The sequence below is a fragment of the Gambusia affinis genome, linkage group LG19 (genome assembly GCF_019740435.1).
Source record: "Gambusia affinis linkage group LG19, SWU_Gaff_1.0, whole genome shotgun sequence".
Lineage (NCBI taxonomy): Eukaryota > Metazoa > Chordata > Actinopteri > Cyprinodontiformes > Poeciliidae > Gambusia > Gambusia affinis.
The window spans coordinates 16,181,825-16,200,293 of NC_057886.1; the positions used below are offsets into that span (position 1 = coordinate 16,181,825).

At 40.9% G+C, this 18,469-nt stretch overlaps 1 protein-coding gene across 9 annotated transcripts in view; it reads right to left on the reverse strand.

Moving 5' to 3' along the window:
* The window catches only part of arhgap23a (Rho GTPase activating protein 23a), an 81,325-nt gene that overhangs the window by 14,993 nt on the left and 47,863 nt on the right, over positions 1 to 18,469 (reverse strand). For 4 of the 9 annotated variants that reach the window (XM_044099912.1, XM_044099908.1, XM_044099905.1 and 1 more), the window contains exons 2-13: positions 15,648 to 15,851; positions 13,383 to 13,407; positions 12,285 to 12,377; positions 11,493 to 11,571; positions 11,136 to 11,190; positions 7,199 to 8,810; positions 2,699 to 2,854; positions 1,533 to 1,638; positions 1,394 to 1,433; positions 664 to 801; positions 275 to 583; positions 117 to 178 (exon numbers count right to left, since the gene is read on the reverse strand). In XM_044099912.1, the coding sequence (XP_043955847.1) occupies positions 117 to 178; positions 275 to 583; positions 664 to 801; positions 1,394 to 1,433; positions 1,533 to 1,638; positions 2,699 to 2,854; positions 7,199 to 8,810; positions 11,136 to 11,190; positions 11,493 to 11,571; positions 12,285 to 12,377; positions 13,383 to 13,407; positions 15,648 to 15,851 (2,879 nt within the window). Of the gene's footprint in view, positions 1 to 116; positions 179 to 274; positions 584 to 663; positions 802 to 1,393; positions 1,434 to 1,532; positions 1,639 to 2,698; positions 2,855 to 7,198; positions 8,811 to 9,283; positions 9,392 to 11,135; positions 11,191 to 11,492; positions 11,572 to 12,284; positions 12,378 to 13,382; positions 13,408 to 15,647; positions 15,852 to 18,469 lie in introns of those variants that run through there. The other 5 variants (XM_044099913.1, XM_044099911.1, XM_044099906.1 and 2 more) reach the window with 4 other exon arrangements.

Below are 18,469 nucleotides of genomic sequence, written 5' to 3' on the forward strand. Positions count from 1 at the left end.
CAACACACCCAAAGCTGTTTATTCCACCCAAACATTTCCACAAGTACTCCAGTTTGGCAACACTGTCTGTCTTTCAGCTTTGACTCCAGAGCAGAAACTGGTCTCAGATGACTCACCTTTGTTTTCTGTAATCATTGAGCTTCTTATTGATGAGAGCCTGTCTGGAAGACCCGAGCTCCTGCAGAAAACAAACATGAACATGTGATATTTCCCATAAGTCAGAACAAATAAAGCACAGAACAGATGTATATCTGACAGTGGTGTGTCCTCTGACCTCGCTGTCCATCTTGTTGCTCTCTCTGATGACCTTTATCCACTCCAGCATGTCCTCCCTGTCCTCTGCCTGTAGCAGGTACTCGCAGAAGTCTTGGGTGGTCAGGCGCAGGGCGTGCTTGCGCTTGGTTTCGCTGTACGCGATGTCCACCAAGCAGCCCCGGATGCTGATTGGCTGCTCATCCTCTGCCCCGCCTTCAATCGAGGCGCCGCGAAGCACCGCCTCCCGCTTGTCTTTGTAGAGGAACAGCGAATGCGACTGAAGGACAGAATACACCCTCTTCCACGGTCGTATCCCGCTGCCGACTTTCTGCGATTCAGAGAGGAGGTGACATGAGTGATTGGACATTCCAGTTTCCTTCCCAAAATAATCCAAACTCTGCTGCCCACCTTTCCCTTCTCGGTGAGGATTTGCTTGAATTGCAGCCATCCCTCCCGCCGTATGTTGCTGTAATTGATGTTTCCCAGTTCGGAGGTGGAGTGGCGTTTGGAGCGAACCTCCTCCGCTGTCGCAAGGATGTCCAGAGACTGAAACGCAGAAAGAACAATCAAGATTTTATCATCATTTTACGGTGTGTTGAAATTTATCTAGCAACTTGAAAAAGTGGGTTTTTGTAATTCAGAAACTTCTGTTCTGAAGCTCCTTATTGTATGTATTTTTTTTTATCAGTTTAAATTTCTTATGTTGCTTGTTTAGATTTGATTTGGGAAATTTTCAATGTTTTTTTTTTTTTTTTTAAGATTAAGTGGAATCCTAAGCAGAAGGTTGACATTGATAATATGAAAGTAATGTAAGTATTTTTGTTATAATAAACACATAATAAAAGAAGAAAAAATTTTTAAAAATGCCCTGACAATTACATTGATAACAGGCAACAAAATAATGAGAAAAATGCCAATCATTTCAGTTTTTTTAAACATAAATGATCTTTTAAAAATCTGATTAATTATAAGAACAATGGATAGATTAAACAATTATTAGAATAATTGTGAATAGCATCTGTTTTTTAAAAAAACAAAAAAAAACCCCAGTGATTTTAACACAAATGGAAAAATAAAAATGTGCAGATACCAATCTCTTGCAACTACAAAATAATAAATTTAAATATAGAGGACTCACCCCATCTCCGAAGAAACTCTTCACTCTTTTTGGAAGCCTTCTGTAAAGCCAATAAAAAAAACAACAAAGATAATGATCAATAAAAAAAAATTACATTTGCATTAAGTTGTCCTTATTCTTCCCACCTCCCTGTACTTACGAGGCCCGTTCCTCCCTGAACGTGTTGAGTCCTTCATCGCATGACTTGGATCGCTCCGTGGTGATGGCTAGAACATAGGAGGAACGGCGACTGGATTTAATACTGCCTGCTCGGCGCAAGGGTGAATCAGTGGAGAGATGGAGATGAAGAAAGGAGAAATAAAAAGACAGAGAGAAAGAAAGACAGAATGTTGATGTAATGCTGATCACCCGAAAAAAAAAAAAAAGACGGCGCTGGATTAGGAGACGGGGACGGTGATGTGGGAGGTTGAGGGTTTGAAAACTGGGAGTGACGTGGAGGAGATCGACAGTTGGGGACGTGAACTAAAACAGTGGGTTAGATTTAAGGCTTCCCTGGACTTCTTCTACACCACTAGCATGCACTGTCAACACAAACTGGCATGCATTTGTGAAATTCAGCTAAAGAACACCACCATGCAACCTCTAGATCGAACACGTAAATTTGTCTGGCAGCATGCAGAGCTGGAATATTACCGTCAAAACACAAATTACGCATGCAAATATTTTCTAGCACTACTAAAAACTTAAAACACTTTTTATCTCTTCTTAAGCTCCCAAAATCATTTCTAATGAAACCTTGAACCTGTGAATTTAGCTATTAATTAAAACAATTGCTACAATTATTAATTACAGCTGATTGACTAATAATTAAGTAGAGCTGGACGATATGAACAAAGGTTTATCATAATATTTTGTTGTGCTACAAATTTATTTATTATAAATTCATTATTTATTGATAATGTCTTTAAACAAACTGGAGAAAATAGTAAAACTAACAATCCTGACAATAAGGATATTTTTGGGAGGTTTAGACATTGTTAATCCGAATATATTGTGATACCAATAAATAGAAATGTATCACAATAAACAATCAATTTAGGCCCACTGCTAATTATGAGGTAATTAATTTCCAAGTATTCTTAAATAATAAAGTAATTAATCCTCAAAACAGCTTGAAAAGAGAAATTAAAGCAGCGTAAAAAGCAAAAAGAGACAAAAAAAAACCCTATATCTGAACGTAAAATCTCACACATGCTTTGAAAATCCATCGCTGAAATCAGAAACCACAACTAAAAATCTAATTTCCTGCTTCATGCTTTGGCGAAGACTAGTGCGATAAGGGGGACGAGGAGGAGTCCCACTCACTGCAGTCGTGTGAGAAGAGCCTATTGAGGGGGAAGGTGAAGGTGAGGGAGGCGGGGCTGGTGCCCACGGGGGGCGCTGAACTCATGCCGCTGGACACGACGGAGGAGGCCGGCACGTGGCGGGCACGCAAATCAGCGCCCGGGCTGGTTGGCTCGTCTGTGGGAGGCAGGGAGGGCAAGGAGGGAGGCAAAGATGGAGGTTTGAAAGAGAGGTTGGAGAAGGATAAAGGGACAGGATTAGGTGTTAGAAAAAAGAGTCAAAGAGGAAAAAAACGGAAATGCAGGGGTTAGATTGGGAAAGGTGAGGATAGGTTTTAAGAGGACCACGAGAAGCCCAGTAAGTCAAGAGGCTGAACAAGAAAATAATTTTACAGTCTCAATTTCAACAGCAGTAAGTGTGAAGGCAAAACCGTTTTAGATTTCTTTACGTCAGACTACGACTGGGCAATAAATCAACACCAACAGAAAATTTCTCTGATAAAATATTCAATCATTTCGCTGAACTCCAATCCAGAACCGCACAGCATTATGGGGGATGTAGGCAGAGGGAAGACTTTTTTGCCGCTCAAGCTCTCACAGCTAGCAGCTAGCAAAGCAAGGTTGGTGGAATCTAATTAACTCACTCACTCACTCTATGGTTACCTAGCAACTCACTCATGCTTTGGTTGCCAAGCAACAACCTGCTGAGTAACTTGCGCAGCAGCAGTGTAAGATTTTGCTACCGTGCCTCATAACAGCTTAAAAATAAGCAAAAACAGCGAGAACTGAAAGGAGAAAACAAGAACATCTCCAGAGGAAACTGTAGTGAATATACTTCAGATATTTAAAACAAAAGGCTAATGAACAATTACTGATATGGACGTAATGTACTTTTCAGCCATAACACTCTGGACTACATCAGACAGACATGAAACCAGTAATTTAAGCCGTTTTACAAAGCCATAGAAAGACTTTCACAAAGTAAAACCCTGCCTCAGCCTCTCCAGTGTTTAAACATACCTTTAACCTGAACATAGAGGAAAAATTCCCACACAGATGGAGTAAAATATGCAAATATCTAAGAGATAAAACAGTACCTGTGTCGTCTGCTGCCATAGGAAAAGTCTCAGGAGCTAGCAGAGGCAGGTATGTGACAGCGACCTAATGGCTGCAGGTTTCAGTTCTTTATAAAAGTCTACGGCATTGTGGGATATTGCACCATACAGGCAAACGAGGTTAAAAGCCAAGAAGGAAATGCAGTTTTTGAGGGTGGATATATATAAATATTTACTTTTTTTTTCACTATGTGAAGGAAGATTCTTTGCCCAGCAAAATAAGGTATAAATCAGGTCGAATAGGTTAAATGTTTCAGAGTCTCCGCTCACTTAGAGGGATATGAAACCTTAACACACACATGCACACACATACAGACATTTACACTTCCTTAGAGATAGAAAGGACAGGATCCTACTCTGATATTTGCATAAGGTCGCAGCATTTTAAAGCTGTGCAGAGTGGAAACAGCAGAGGGCAGCACCACCACAAGCACACTAAGCAGACATCTCACTTCCTTTAGTATCATTCCAACTATTTAATTTCACAACTTGAAATAAAATAGTTGTAGCAGTAATTATAATTACTTTCCTTTGTTTATAGTGCATTCCTCCCTGAGCTGATTGAGAGTGCAGAATGAGACGGAAAACATTCCCAGTCTGGGACGGGGAATCTGCCAATCCAGAAATAGTCAGTCTGTGGGTTTAGCAAAGCCGGTCATTAGAAGGCCGACCACAGAAAGACAGCGCCAGCCCGGCAGAGGGAAGCAAAATCCTGTCCCACAGCATGTTTTATCTCCATACTACATCCCACAACATGTGTGGGGGGCAACAACAGGCGATCAGGGGTGAAAGGAAAGGAAACAGCCGATTTAATAGGTTATATATGTGCAATCACAACTTTTACCATAATATACGGAATCCATTTGTGTAAAAAACTGAGGCAAGAGAGTGAGATCCTTCTTATTGACGCATATAAAATAAAATCTGGAAAAAGTTGAAGAAAAAAATTGAATATTTTGCTTGAAAGCCCCAAAAAGTAACAATACATCAAAAAAGTCTAAGATACAGTTTCCCACCAAACTGATTTACTTCAGGTAAGGACGTGTGAAAACTTTTAAACTTAAGTTATTTATTGCAGCGACATAATCACAAGTAAACATTTCAGGAAAAAAATTCTATTTAATCTGAGCACATTAAGTAAAGCGAGAAAAATAATCCATGATTAAATTGTTATTACAAAATTACTGGCACCCAGAACAGATAATCTTTTATTATTTGATGAAAAAGGTTTTGCATTGATTTGCTAACATAATTTTGATCAGTAACCTCCTGAAAGACACCATAATTCCTTATTTTCATGTCCTTGTATTTAGAAGAGTTCATGATGAACTCCCTCAAGCCCACAGCATCCCAAGTCCTCCACCATACTGAATAGTGGCTTTAAGGTCCTTGCTAACATCTAACATTTCATTGTTTAAGAGTTTATTTCTGTAAAGTTTGATCTTTGTCTCATTTGACAAAAAAAAGCACATGCTTCCTAATAGTCCTCCTAGGTCCTAATAAAGATGAACAAAACCCTCATTAAAGGCTTATAAAAATAGTTAGCACATAGATATCATCTACTGGTTGTTGTGGAGACTTTTTGTTGGGGTTCTTTAACAAGCAGCTATTGTTCCCTTAAATTTTGTCTGACTTTTTCTCTGCAAAGAAGGAAACAGCTGGAATCCTTATCCAGCCTAGTAAACAGTAGCCGGGGCTTTGTGTAACATTATAGTTATTTCCCAGGGAAATGAAATTGACAGATTACTCATGAAAAATCCCCAGTACAAATTAAAAATGTTTTATTTTGAGGGTTTAATATGGGTACCAATAGTTTCATGACAAGTATTTTTCTCAGTCATGAAAAGTAATCAAATTAACGTTTCTTTGGGGAGATTAAGCTGCTGGGAGACAAGATGGAGTCCTTTTGAAAGTTATTATGGTTGTGGAGGCGGCTGTAAATAGTCCAGTCTATGGTCATATAGACGGCGCCCCATACAGCTGACCCTTCATATACCAGAGCAGCACAAAGGCAGCATTGAAGGCAGAATATAAGTGGAAGTGCATCCCCAAGACCGGTCACAAACACCATACAGCAAAGATTCAAGATGTGCAATTTGTCACAAAACATATCTAAAACATTTAATCTCAGTTTCAGAATCTTGATTTTTTTAAAATGCAACGAAAACATCTTTTCTCTCAAGCACAACCCTGTCTTTGTGCTCGCTATCTTTTAAACAGCAAGAAACCCGGCAGTGTATGAAAAAGACGCAAGATCCCAAACAGTCCCAGATCATATCAGCGTCCAGATCGGGAGATGAAGGGAGAAGGAGAGAAGAGAAAATGTCTCGTCTTTGGGGAGAAACTAGCCTAGTTTCAGTTTATGGCTATTAAACGAGTCCCGGCTTGCAGATCTTGCTGCTCGGTTTCATTTAAATCAGGTGAAGCTGCGAGGCAAGAATGTAGTCACATGTTCAATAGATTCCCTCAAGACACTGACTCTCTGAGGCAGAGCGCAGCCTGGCACGAATATCTACGATCACAACATGTGGTCAGTCGATCTGAATCTGTTCAGCACCTGTCAGGACACACACGTCAGGACACCTCATGTCCTGACGTAAACGACAGAGGCAAGGCTCGTTTCTGCTGCCACAAATTAATTTGCGTTAAGAGTTAATGGCTGTTGTTCGTGCCAAGCGATAGAAACCAACCCAAAGCCTGCAGGGCGGCTTTACTCTCACACTCTTTACCAAAGAAAACACAAGCTTGGGCATGACAGCAGCCTAACCTGCACCCGTACGTCCAGCTACAGCCAAACAAGATCAAGAAAATCCAGGCCAATCCAATTTGGAAAACAGCAGGAATTTACAAGATACAAAAACTAAGAATGCAAGCTATCAATTAATGAGTTAATCTAAAGTCAATTGATTTCATCAATCAAGTAATGATTAATTCATAAGCAGCCATTTTCTCCTATATCAAGAGGGCTCAACTGAATTAAAACATTTTTTAAACATTTTGTATCAGGTGTGTTATATACTGATGGGATAGACAGAAAATTCTAGTTTAAGGTAAAACTTAAGAAGTTTTTATATTTCAAAACAGAACAGCAAAAGCAGCATTCTGCATCCCAAACCAGACTCTGTTTGGACCCGTTTTCTTTCCTGTTTTAGGAAACTCCACCATGTTCGATTCTGTATCAAGTGGCTCAGGTTGAGGATCACCAGCAGTGCCCTCTGCTGGATGGAGGCCAAACTATAACACTAAAAGAAGGTCTAAGCGGACGTTATTCGTTAATCGGATGGAACTAATTTTAATCAAGCAAACGATCGATCGACAATTTGATTAATTGTTGGCCTCCCTAACCAAACACTGAACAAACACTGGCTTATGTCTCTAAAAATAAAAAAGAGCAGAAATGAACTCACCTATGAAAGGGATAGAGGCCAGGGAGTCGTCCTCTAAAGAAAGGGGAGCAAGGTTGCCATTTGCTTTGCGAGGGGCTACATCTTCAGTAGAGCCAGAGTGAACATTTGTGTCTTTGGGATCTGGAGAAAACAATGAGGGTTCTAGTTCGTCCATAGTAATGCCGTAGTGAGGGTGCCTGTTGGCGTTTCGTCGCCCAGTAGGGGGTTTCTGCCTCAACACCACTTCCTGTGTTTCCGCCGCTATCTCTGCCAGTCCCTCCACTGTCCCTCGTTCTCTCTCGTGGTTTGTCGGCCTGTATGCCCTGTCGTGGGATTCTGGAGAGACCGAAACGAGGGGTGTAGAGGCAGAGGCAATGAGAGGTGCTGACGATCCCTCTGGGGAACCGCTTTTGGGGACTGGGTTCCAGTTCAAATGGGGGCCAGAGTAAGACGGGTCCCTGAAAGACTGAGCTTGCTTCAGGATGCGGCCTGTCTTGCGGTAAAAAGACGGGCTGTAGCTGCGATATCCCACCTGCTGCTCGTCCATGCCCTGCCCCCCAGGAAGCCGCCTGCTCTGGAGGACGGGCTGCTGAGGCTGGGAGTGGGTCTGGTTGTGGCTTTGGGGGTGGTGTTTAGACTGCGACGGTCGAGGCACTGAAGGCGCTTGCGCCACAACTGTGTGGCACCTTGGTCTTGGGTAGGCGTCAGTCCTGTGGGGTGGCTGTGAAGCTTGTTGAGGCCACTGGTGCCTCTCAGACCGAGGCGAAACCAGTCCAGCTGATACTCGGTCCAACATCTCCAACGAGCGGCCATGGCGATCGTACTGGGCCAGTAGATTTTCAGAGCGTGTCCGGGTGTAGTCAGAGCGGCCCCTGTCGTGTCCTGCCTCCCATTCTCCGGTGGACCAATAGGGCTCACCATGAGGTCCTTGCCCTGACTGCTGCAGTAGGAAGAGGGTGTCCTGCGAGGCGCTGTGTGGCCAGCCACCCACCCTCTGCTGCTGCCTTCTATGCTCGCTGAGCCGGTCTTGAGAGTAGCTGCGGTGGCGGGTTTGCATGCTGCGTCCCGAGTGCTCGGGTTGCTGGCTGTAGTACCAGTCGGAGAGAGCCTGCTGGCAGCGATCGCTGCGGCTGTGGCGGACAGGAGCCATAGGCGGACTGGTCCAGGCTGTGCTGGACTGGCGAGGCTGTGCTTGGGGCCCGGCGCTCTGGTGGTTGGGGTAGTGGACTTGCAGGGGGCTGGACAGAAGACCTCCGGATGAGGAAGACGAAGAGTAGGAGCGCCTCCTGGTCTGACCCTGAGGTTGCTGGCTGGTCATACCGTACTGGATCTCCTCTGTGCGGTGCGCTGGACTGCTGTGACCCACTCCACCTGGCTCACCTGCCCGGCCCTCCTGCCAGCTGGCTGGGCTGGCCACACCGGATCTGTTATCTAAAGGCGACGAAGGGCTTGAAGACCCCGGCCAGCAACTCCAGTTATCCAGCTGGTTCTGGCCCATGGGGGAGCAAAGCGGGGCTCCAGGATGGGGGGCAGTCCTGGTGCGTGGGTAACAGAGGGGAGGCGGTGGCGGGAGGTTCTCAGCTCCCCCGGCGAAGGGTTCGTTCCCGGTCAAGTAAGCATCTTGTGAGTATGCCTGGAGGAGAAAAAAAAGCATGAGTGGATGACGAAGTGTTTCGGTTTGATGACTATAACCATTAGACTCTGAGTCATCAAGCAAAAATAAGATTTATTTTTGCAAAAAAACCTGCTCCAAGTTTCAAATTTAAGACACTTTATGCTTGAAGACAGTGGATTGCTTCAATATATTCTTTATTTTGTTTAGAAGTTTTATCATTTCTCAACACAAACACATATCCACTAAAGAAATGCACCCAATCCTCAGAGGAAAAGGAAGAAAGCACACCACACAGCAGTTTGCTTCTCTGACTCGTACATATAGTATTTTCTCTGAGCTTCAGCGTGAGAAAACAAGTTTAAAAGGCGACTGTTCAGTAATCTAAGCAGAACTTTTAGATTTTTCCACTCCCCAGAAACTTAATCACATTGTGCTCTTCAACATCCTCCTAAAAATGGTAAGACAGTTTAACAGAAAGTCAAAACACAAACCGCAGACGGTGGAAAAAAAAAAACACACCAACACTCCTTACAAGACACTCCTGCTGCTTAAAAAGGTGTCTGTCATATTTCACCAAATCCTTATTAATAAAATCCTTTTTGCCTCTTTTCCTTGACGACTTCCTGTCTGATCATCGGCTTGTTTTCTCCTCACAGAAATCCGTCTAGATCCCCACTCTTCACCCTCTGGTTTTCGGACTTACTCCACCCTGTGGGAGTGCGGAAGGAGGCGCAGCTCCAGTGATGTCATGACAGGAATGCAGGAGATACACCAGCGAGAGGAGGAGTGTGAGGTCAGAGGAGTGGGTTTAAAATGTAAAAGAGAGGCTAAATATGTTTTTAAGTAAAGATCACACTGTTGGCGCTATTCTCTGGGGAAGCATACGAAGTGTTTCTGAGAGACATTGCTCAAATGTGGCTCAGTGTGTCGAAACATTGCTCCAGGTCGGAGGGAGGGGCAACAGCCGATGCATGTCAGATCATGCAAACGAGAACAGAACAACCTGTGGAGCGACAAAAATGTGTTGCTGCATTTCATGGGCGTGTGTAAATGAATGCAAGGAGCGGTTTTGTTCTAGACCTCGACAGTTGAGATACTGGCAGATTTTAATGGACGATGTAATTGGAAAACAGAGCAGAGCCTTGTGAGTCACTCTCCGCATTCTTCAGCAGTGATCTGATGAACAGACTTTGAAGATAAGCACCCAAACAACTTTACAACAGTGACCTAAAATAGGAAGCATGGACATATATTATGCTTCTTTATGGCTTTGTGGTTAGAAAATCTTACAGCACCCTTCTCAGTTAGTGGCAACTCTGGAAAAGAAGCTTAAAATGTCTTCAAATTATTTCATCTATAAAGGCAGAAGAAAATGTGTATAAAGAAAGATATTAGGACGGTATTGTATTTCTCTGTGAGCACAATATAAGCGCCATTTAGTCATAAAATGTCACGGTATTTCAACAAGTTGATGTGCCATACCAAGCTAGATATTTGGCAGAGAAACCAAATATCAGCAGCACAGCATCACAGATCCTCCACTGTACTTTACAGTAAACATGAGCTGGTTTCACTTCAGAGTCTTAGGGTGTCACCACTTCTGATAGTCCAGTAGACTTGGTTCGATTGGGGAGTAAAATTGTAATATTTGTTGCCTTTTCAACACTCCACTGTGTTAAACGATCCAAACTCGATGAAAAACTTGTTCACCCCCTCGCCGGTAGTGGAGCTGCACTAAGAAACATTGAAGGAAATTACACAAAAACCTCCAAAGAGACGCAAGTTTTTTCTTTGCAAAACATAAGCAAAAATACAGCAGTATCAGATTTTAGTGGTTGTTAGATTTCCCTTTTGTCTTTGGTAAAAGAGCAAGAAAACTCATGCTTGTTTTGGTTGTATTTACCCAGAATGCACTGCAATACAGACCACTTAGTGCTTTTGGAGCACATTCGAACTACGCCAGAGTTCACTTCAACTGAACTAAAACAGCGGACCAGAGTTTTTTGGTTCAGACATCCCCAAGCTAACTTTATAGGCAAACAAACTTGAGTTGGATTAAACTGGACTAAACAAGGCTGGTGAAAATACACCATTAGTCTCATATGAACAGAGAAATCCCAGTTGTGTTCAGCAAACCCTGCATGCATGGGAAACAGGAAATAATTTGAATTTCCCCTTGAATAACTGTATCCATTATGTAAGAACTCTTCAGGATGTCAATCACAATGAAAACAATCATTTTAAACACTTTCTCTTCCCAAACTAAAAATCCATATAAAGTAACTTATATAAAAAGACTTTCACAAATTTTAACCAGGAGTGGTGGTCAAAAATCATACTTACCAGCTGAAGCACATCTTCATCTTTTGGCATGATGCAGAGCTCCAGCACACTCTCGCTATGAACGACAAAAAGAGTGAAAATCAACATCTAAGGACGAAATATACTTTATATAGATAAGACACAGGGTCTTCACAGGCAATGATTTTGTGTCCAAGCTGCTTTGGGTAAATTTTAGTGTGAAAATTAAACTGCTAAATGACGGTCCAATTTCAGAATTTAGTCTTAAGTTAAAATATGGTCTCTAACAAAACAATTTCTTGGATTAGTAATGCATCACATTTTTACAGCGGTGGAGCATCATATTTATGCATCCAAAATGCATAAGTGACACGAAGCGAGACATTTTTGTGATCTTACCTGTTCTGGATGAGAGCGATCACCTGTGAGTAAGTCTTTCCAAGAACGCTCTCTCCGTTTACCTTCACCAAACGATCCCCTGCAGAGAAAGAAGACATGCCGTCGTGTCACAACCAGCAGGTTAGGCAGCAAGGTCCTAGTCTGCAAAACTTCAGAGCAGGTGGGAAAGACAGGACAAACAGGTGACGCTGTGCAGGAACTCATTTCCCTGTGAGGTCGAGGCACGGATCAAAACAGGAAATGTGAAGGAGAAAAAACAAATGTTGTATTTCTGTGTTTAACTTCAACAGAAACAGAATCATGCAGGCAAAACATTCGGCTGATTATTTTTATTTAGCCTCAGAGGACAGAGAGGTGTAAACACATTTCTAACATTAATATGTTCCTCTGTTTAAATGCCATTAAAAGAGCAAATCAATAAAAATAAATTCATCTGCAATTTCATGAGCAGAAACTAGAAAACAGGTCAGCAACTGGGAAAAAATTGGCAAGGAGTTTGTGCAAACTGAAATGCATACATTGTTTTTATTGTGTGTGTTGTGTGTGTTTGCATAAGTTTGAGTAAGTAGCATGTGACTGGACATGTGCCCAGATGGGACTGCTACTCTGCTGAGGCAACGAGAAAAAACTCTAACAGCGCCGTCATTTTTATTGCATCAGTTAAAAGAAATCTTGTTTTCATCTTGTGGCAAGCTTCCGTCTAACTTCTTCACATTTCGGATCCAACGTCACAGTAAACTGTGCACATATCAACAAATTTCAACAGTAAATCTGGAGGCTTGTCCCTTTTACCTGTGCACAAACCCGCCTTGTGGGCCGGACCCTTTTCTCTCACATTCTTCACAAATATGGTGTCCATCGGCTCCAGTCGCTCTTTCTGAAACCCTGCATCACAAATAAAATTCAAGATTAGGGGCTGAACTTGTTAAACAGTAAATGCTGACACGTTTTCCTGGGGATTTCATTCATTTAGGGAATGTGTTGAAAACAAAATGTTTACAAGAACATGTGGGGAGCTGACAGCTAGAAAAAAAAATCCCTTTGGAAAGTTTCTGTGTTCTGATGAAGTATCTATTTCCATCCATCTATGCAAATATAGCACACAAGATAAATCCAGCACAAGTCAGCTGACTTCCTACGTGTTATTACATAGTGAACTGTTTTCATTTAAGTTCTTGTTTGTTTTTCACAAAATTAAAATGCTGGGGTGTGCTAAAAAAATAATAATCATTCTGTTGGAAGCCCAAACAATTGTTTTAATTTTAAATCACTACATGAAGTGGAAATTTAAGAGGCACCACGATAAGGCAAAACCACTTTATTTCTAAAAAAAATTGACATATTTTCAAAATATATGTTTATCTAAATAATATTAATAAAAATTATTAGTTAATTTATTATTTCATTTGTTTACAGTTTGAAATGAACATGTCACGTTGACATGAACAAAAGTTTCAAATAAAAAGGAGTAGTTGGAAAAAATCTTAGAGTCAAAAGTAAAAGTAAATTTGTTACAACTCAGCATTAATCAACCACATATATTTAAACACAAAACAGGCAATATATATATATATTAAAAAATAACAAAACACACAATAGTACTGGTACATTTTAAACAAATAAATACACTTAGCATTTTTGACAAAAAATTATTTTAAATTTATAATTACACAAAAAAATGGTAGTTTTTGTAACTTAAAAAAATCTGAATACATCTGCAGTCTAGTGTCAGCAAGTGCAGGTGCAGTGTCGCATACAATCCTGCAGGTGGCGCAGAGAAACAACAAAACCAGAGGTCTGCAAGGAGACTAAAGGAGTCCCACCTCATTGCATCATCTCTGTTTGACTGTTTCGTTTAACTGATGTCCGAATGACGGGGAAACAACTCACCCTTCCCGTTGCCGTTCTCCTCATCCTACAGATGACAGAAAGAGAAAACAAATGTCAAGAAAGAAAACTGGCAGCACAGCATGAGAAATGTTGGCGAACATTAGTAGGATCCTGTCTAGCGCTGCTGAGGTTGCAGTCGTCATGAGAAGAAATTTTACCAAGAGGTGATTCAGGGCTTATATCATGCAGGAAAACTAGTCACCCCTCTGCAACTGAAACATTTCCTAATGCTTTCTACATTTGTAACACTGGAGGAGAAGGTCATATCGTTATCATTGGTATTAATTAACATGAATTTCCTGACAGCTGAAATCAAACCTCCTGGGAAGAACATGTTTGTTTTTAATGAGCTGTTAAAGCCCGATCATATGCAGAAATCGACTTTCAGGTTTGACAGACTGGAGGTAAACGTGACATCATGCACTGCAGCAAACAAACACACAGAGTGGAGATCAGATAGGTAGATCAGATCACCTACACACACACACACACACACACACCTACACACCCACGCATACACACACACGTTACTGAGCTGAGTGGGCAGTTTGGAGTTCGAAACATGGTGGGCTGACTGCTGCCTGGCTTTATGCTGCGCTGAGTGGGCTCATTCCAGGTTCGGGAGACAATGCAGGGGGGTTTAGAGGCAGAGAAAGGACAGCAGCCAAACCCAGAATAGAACTGGGAGCCGGGGACACGCACGGATGGACCAGTCCCAATTTGACCTCATCTGAAACCAAAATGGAGACAACAAGAGGTGGCTTGGAGTGCATATGGTGCACTTAATGAGCTGCTGCGGGGCTGAAACCTTTACATACCGGTAGCCTACAAATAAGGGAACTGTTCCTATTAAATAATTTATTGCAGATTTTACACAAAGGCTCCTCATTAAAAGACAAAGGGACATTGTTCTCCAGATTTCTTTTTACATGTTTTATGTGTAAATTCTCGACAGGTGAAGAGGGAAGTCTGGATTGGCAACCCGATCTTGGACAAACTGAAGAGAAGGAATGGATGTAAGAAATGCTCAGAGTAGTTTATATAAGTCTCTGGTTAAAGGGAGATATTCTGATCTAAAAAAAAACATTTCAAGCATTTTGAATTAATGCTGAATTAAATATATGATTGTGCTTTAAGTGCAAACAAGAATGCTAGTTTTATCAAAATTTAAACAACAAAAACCCAAACTTTTATATCTTTACGGCATCTTCTGCATTTGCGGTAAAGTAATCTCAAAAACAATGATCTTTTATCTCATGTTAAAAGACCATTGTGGAACTCTGTGAATAATGCATCAGGAAGAAGATTCTTCATTTATAAGATAAATGCCTACATTAGCATGAAGGTATTTAGACTGCTTCATTCACATGAAGGAGATTTTTTTTTTTTTATGTGAAGAGTGTAACTATGTTCTAAAGCTGTTTTCTTTTTTGTGCCTTTATTTAGAAATGATTTAGATCAAAATCTGTAGTTTAACATACCACAAGTTTCACATTTCCAATGCATCTTGACCCTAGAGAATTTACTAGATTAGAAAAACAATAGAGCCCAAATGAGTAACAGTTACCCTGAGCCTAACTGGACTTTATGTGGGTAATGTGGGACACGGCCAAACAATTTCTCCAGATAAGAATGAGGGGTCTCTGTGAGTCTGATTGCCCCAAAACACCATGTGACCTTGGTGTCCATTGATGCAGGGTACAGGAGGACAGAACCAGGGCCAAAGGCCAGCAGTGGGCCCATTGTCTCGGGCCAACCTGGTACGTCCTGACAGACAGCGAGTGGTACCATGCAGCAACAACAGAACCCATTGAGTCTGGGCTCCTGTTTTCTGCAGCTGGTGGATGGTGGGGTGGAGGAAAAATAATAGACGTCTTGTTTCAGCTGGCTCACCCCAGCCCAGCCTCCACATCCCTCAATTTCACATCTGGATACGTTTGTGCCCGCACCTCAAAGAGCCAAATAACCACTTTGCTCACACAAAGGCTCACCCCCAGCCCAGAAAAAAAGAAAAAGAAAATCAGGAAAAGCTTCACAGAGAATGAAAAAAAGAGAAATAAACAGGAGTAAAATCTGGAGGGATCTTCCACATCATAAGAAGGATGAAAATCTGAGTAAATAATTTCCCTTTAAAGCCCATCAGCTGCTGGAATTTGCCTAATTAGTTCTTTCAGTGTTTGTTTTATTCGACTACGCCTGAATCCGCTTGAAAATCTCAAACACTACGGTCTTAAATAATGACACCAAGCGAGCAACAGGTCTCACCCTGAGGTTGGTGTGCAGAGCAGACTCTGGAGGGTAAACGATGAAGTGGCGTAACGTGAAACCAAAACCCTGGGAGTTCTTATGGAGGACCAGCGTCCGGGGACCCTTCCAGCCCACGCCGACCCCCTCCCTTCCCGGCCGGGACGCCATCGGCGGCCGAGGGTTGTCACCTGCTGAGGAGTGACCATCCCTCCGCCCCTTAGCCTGTAAACACACAAACAGGAACAGGTCAATCAAAAAGAAAAGAAAACAAAACTATTTGATGCTAATAAATAACAAACTGATATTTCTTAGCAAACTTGCTAATACATAGAGCAGAATGCTCTTTATTTCACCTTTTTAAAGTATTTGAAGACCGTTGAGAACTTACAAAATTAGTAAAACATTAGAATTTGCCTAATTGCAAAATATTATTTAATAGCCCTCCTGCTAATAAATAGAAAATAAAATGCTATTTGCCAGCATTTTGTAATGTTGTTTACTAGATTAAAAATACTAAAATATTTGTAAACCATTACAGAGTAATCTATCAATTATTCAGATATTTAATCGAATAACAATTTCCCCCTTCTGTAGTAGCTACTTAAGCCAGCAGCAAAAAATCCATGAAAAGAAAATGATGGTAAATAAACAATTCAGTTTCTTTTTTTAAATAAGAAATGTTTTGTTAGGTTTAGAACATAATTTTCAGTCTAAAGTTTGAAGTATGATTCTTTAAAAAGTGCAACAAAAAAAAAAAGACATGAACTTTTAAAATTTAAAAAGCAAACTTAATTTGAGGCATTAGTAAACATTGCATTTTAGATAACACTTGACTTTCAGTGAAATTTGAAGTAAGAAAAAGATTTTTTTCTATCAATATATTTCTAATCCATCTTTTACTGTATTTTAAATTATTTTTCGTCTTCTTGACCAGCAAGAATTGGCCTATGTCTTATCATGTGAACAAACTTATTCAGGTGTGATTTTAATAGCTTTTTTTATTTATATTTTCAATATTAGTGAAATATTAAACTTTTGTACACATTTGTAACAGAAACTTAGCTATAGTCCTGGATTTGTTCAGAGGAAAAACTACAATAATTAATAGATCAAAGAATGAATGTCGAATCAACCACAGCAAACAGCACGTAAATCCTCCACACATTTGTTTCCATTATTAGCACAAGCATTCCAGTTTTCCAGATGCAACACATGTTCTGGTTTCTCCAGGAAGCACAAGGTGACTCTGCACCCTGTGACATTAACCCTCAGCTGCTGGATTTTACATTAGCAGCTTCCTCATGAGCTCCTGAATCCATTTCATGTTCCGGTCAATCCCACATGCCAACCAACCCGAGAACAATAGATCATAAACATAATTTAGAAGGAGCGCTGCAATCAGGAAGCCCTCCAGGCTGCACAGAACCATGTCAGGAATCCGGGATTCCTTTTTAGATTGCTCTGACACTGGGTTGAGGACAACAGGTCCAAACTTTTTCAGGTTCGGAGGAAGATTTCCACCCACTTTCCAAATATTTAATTCCTCCTGCTGAGTAAATAAGCAGAGTGAGCTCAGCTCACAGCCACATGTGAGAAGTCTCACCCTCATGCTGCCCTGAAGACCCACATCTGTCAGTCAAACACAATCACCTGACCAAACAGGGAAGGAGGGGATGTGTTTACCCAAGGTCAAAGGTCGGATCTGCTGTGTGAAATACCAGAAAGGCATTATCTGACTGTTATGACTCAAATTTCCCAGCAACTTATACAAAAATTAGAGCGAATGTTTGAGAAGCTGTTGCCCCAGTATAGTTACAACATAATACTATACTGGAGCAATAAATGTGTCGACTCCCAACAACAAGGATCAGGTTTCGATTTGACTGGTTCATCTTTTTTATTCTATCTGGTTCTTTGCAAGATTGCAAACCTCAAAACAACAAAAAGTTTTCAATAATGGACACATTGCAGAGACTAGTGACACTGGAGACTAGCGCTGCAACTGAAGACTGCTTAGTAGCAACCCTAATTGATCATTCTAACGGTTATGTTGACAATTAATCAACTAATTGGATTAAAAAAACACGCCACATTCTAAAGATTTTTAATTTAACCACTTAACCATTCATACAATATTATGAATTATGAATTATCATACAATCCATTAAAAGATGCAAAAATAAAAACAACAAATAATGAAATTCCTTTTTTAAATCAGGAAAAACATTTAATTGCTTAAGATGCAATAAAATAGTGAATTTGAAGCAGGAGAAGCTAAAATGTTGATACTTGAAGTTTTAGCTAAACATATTTATGGACAAATATGGGGTTTTTGTACAGATTTGGCTTAATGACTGCTCCGAATATGCTTTTTTTTCAGCAAATGGACATCTTTTAACTCTGCACACTCCAGCTAACAATTAATCGATTGCTACATTGGTTGACAATTATTTCAATAATTGATTTGTCACGATTAATCATTTCAGTTTTACTGGAGTTTCTTAAGAAAACTGACTAATGGTAGCTCATTCTTTCAATACTAACAGCTATGAGAAAGTTCATGAAGCCCATAGATGTGGCTAACAGCCTGATCTGGTTTCCAGTTCATCACAGGATCGTGACAGACCATCATGCATGCATACAATCACACCGAAAGCCGATGCAAGATGAGAAATTGCAGGCGAGAAAATATCTGGACAGAACCAATGCAGCGTACAAGAAGAAGATCAAAACTTTATTCTGTTCTCCATATAGTGCAAATTAAGCACTTTTTGTTAGTCATTTCTCCATTTTAATAACAAAACTAAAAACACGGCCAGTTATGGCTTTGAAAGAAAAGG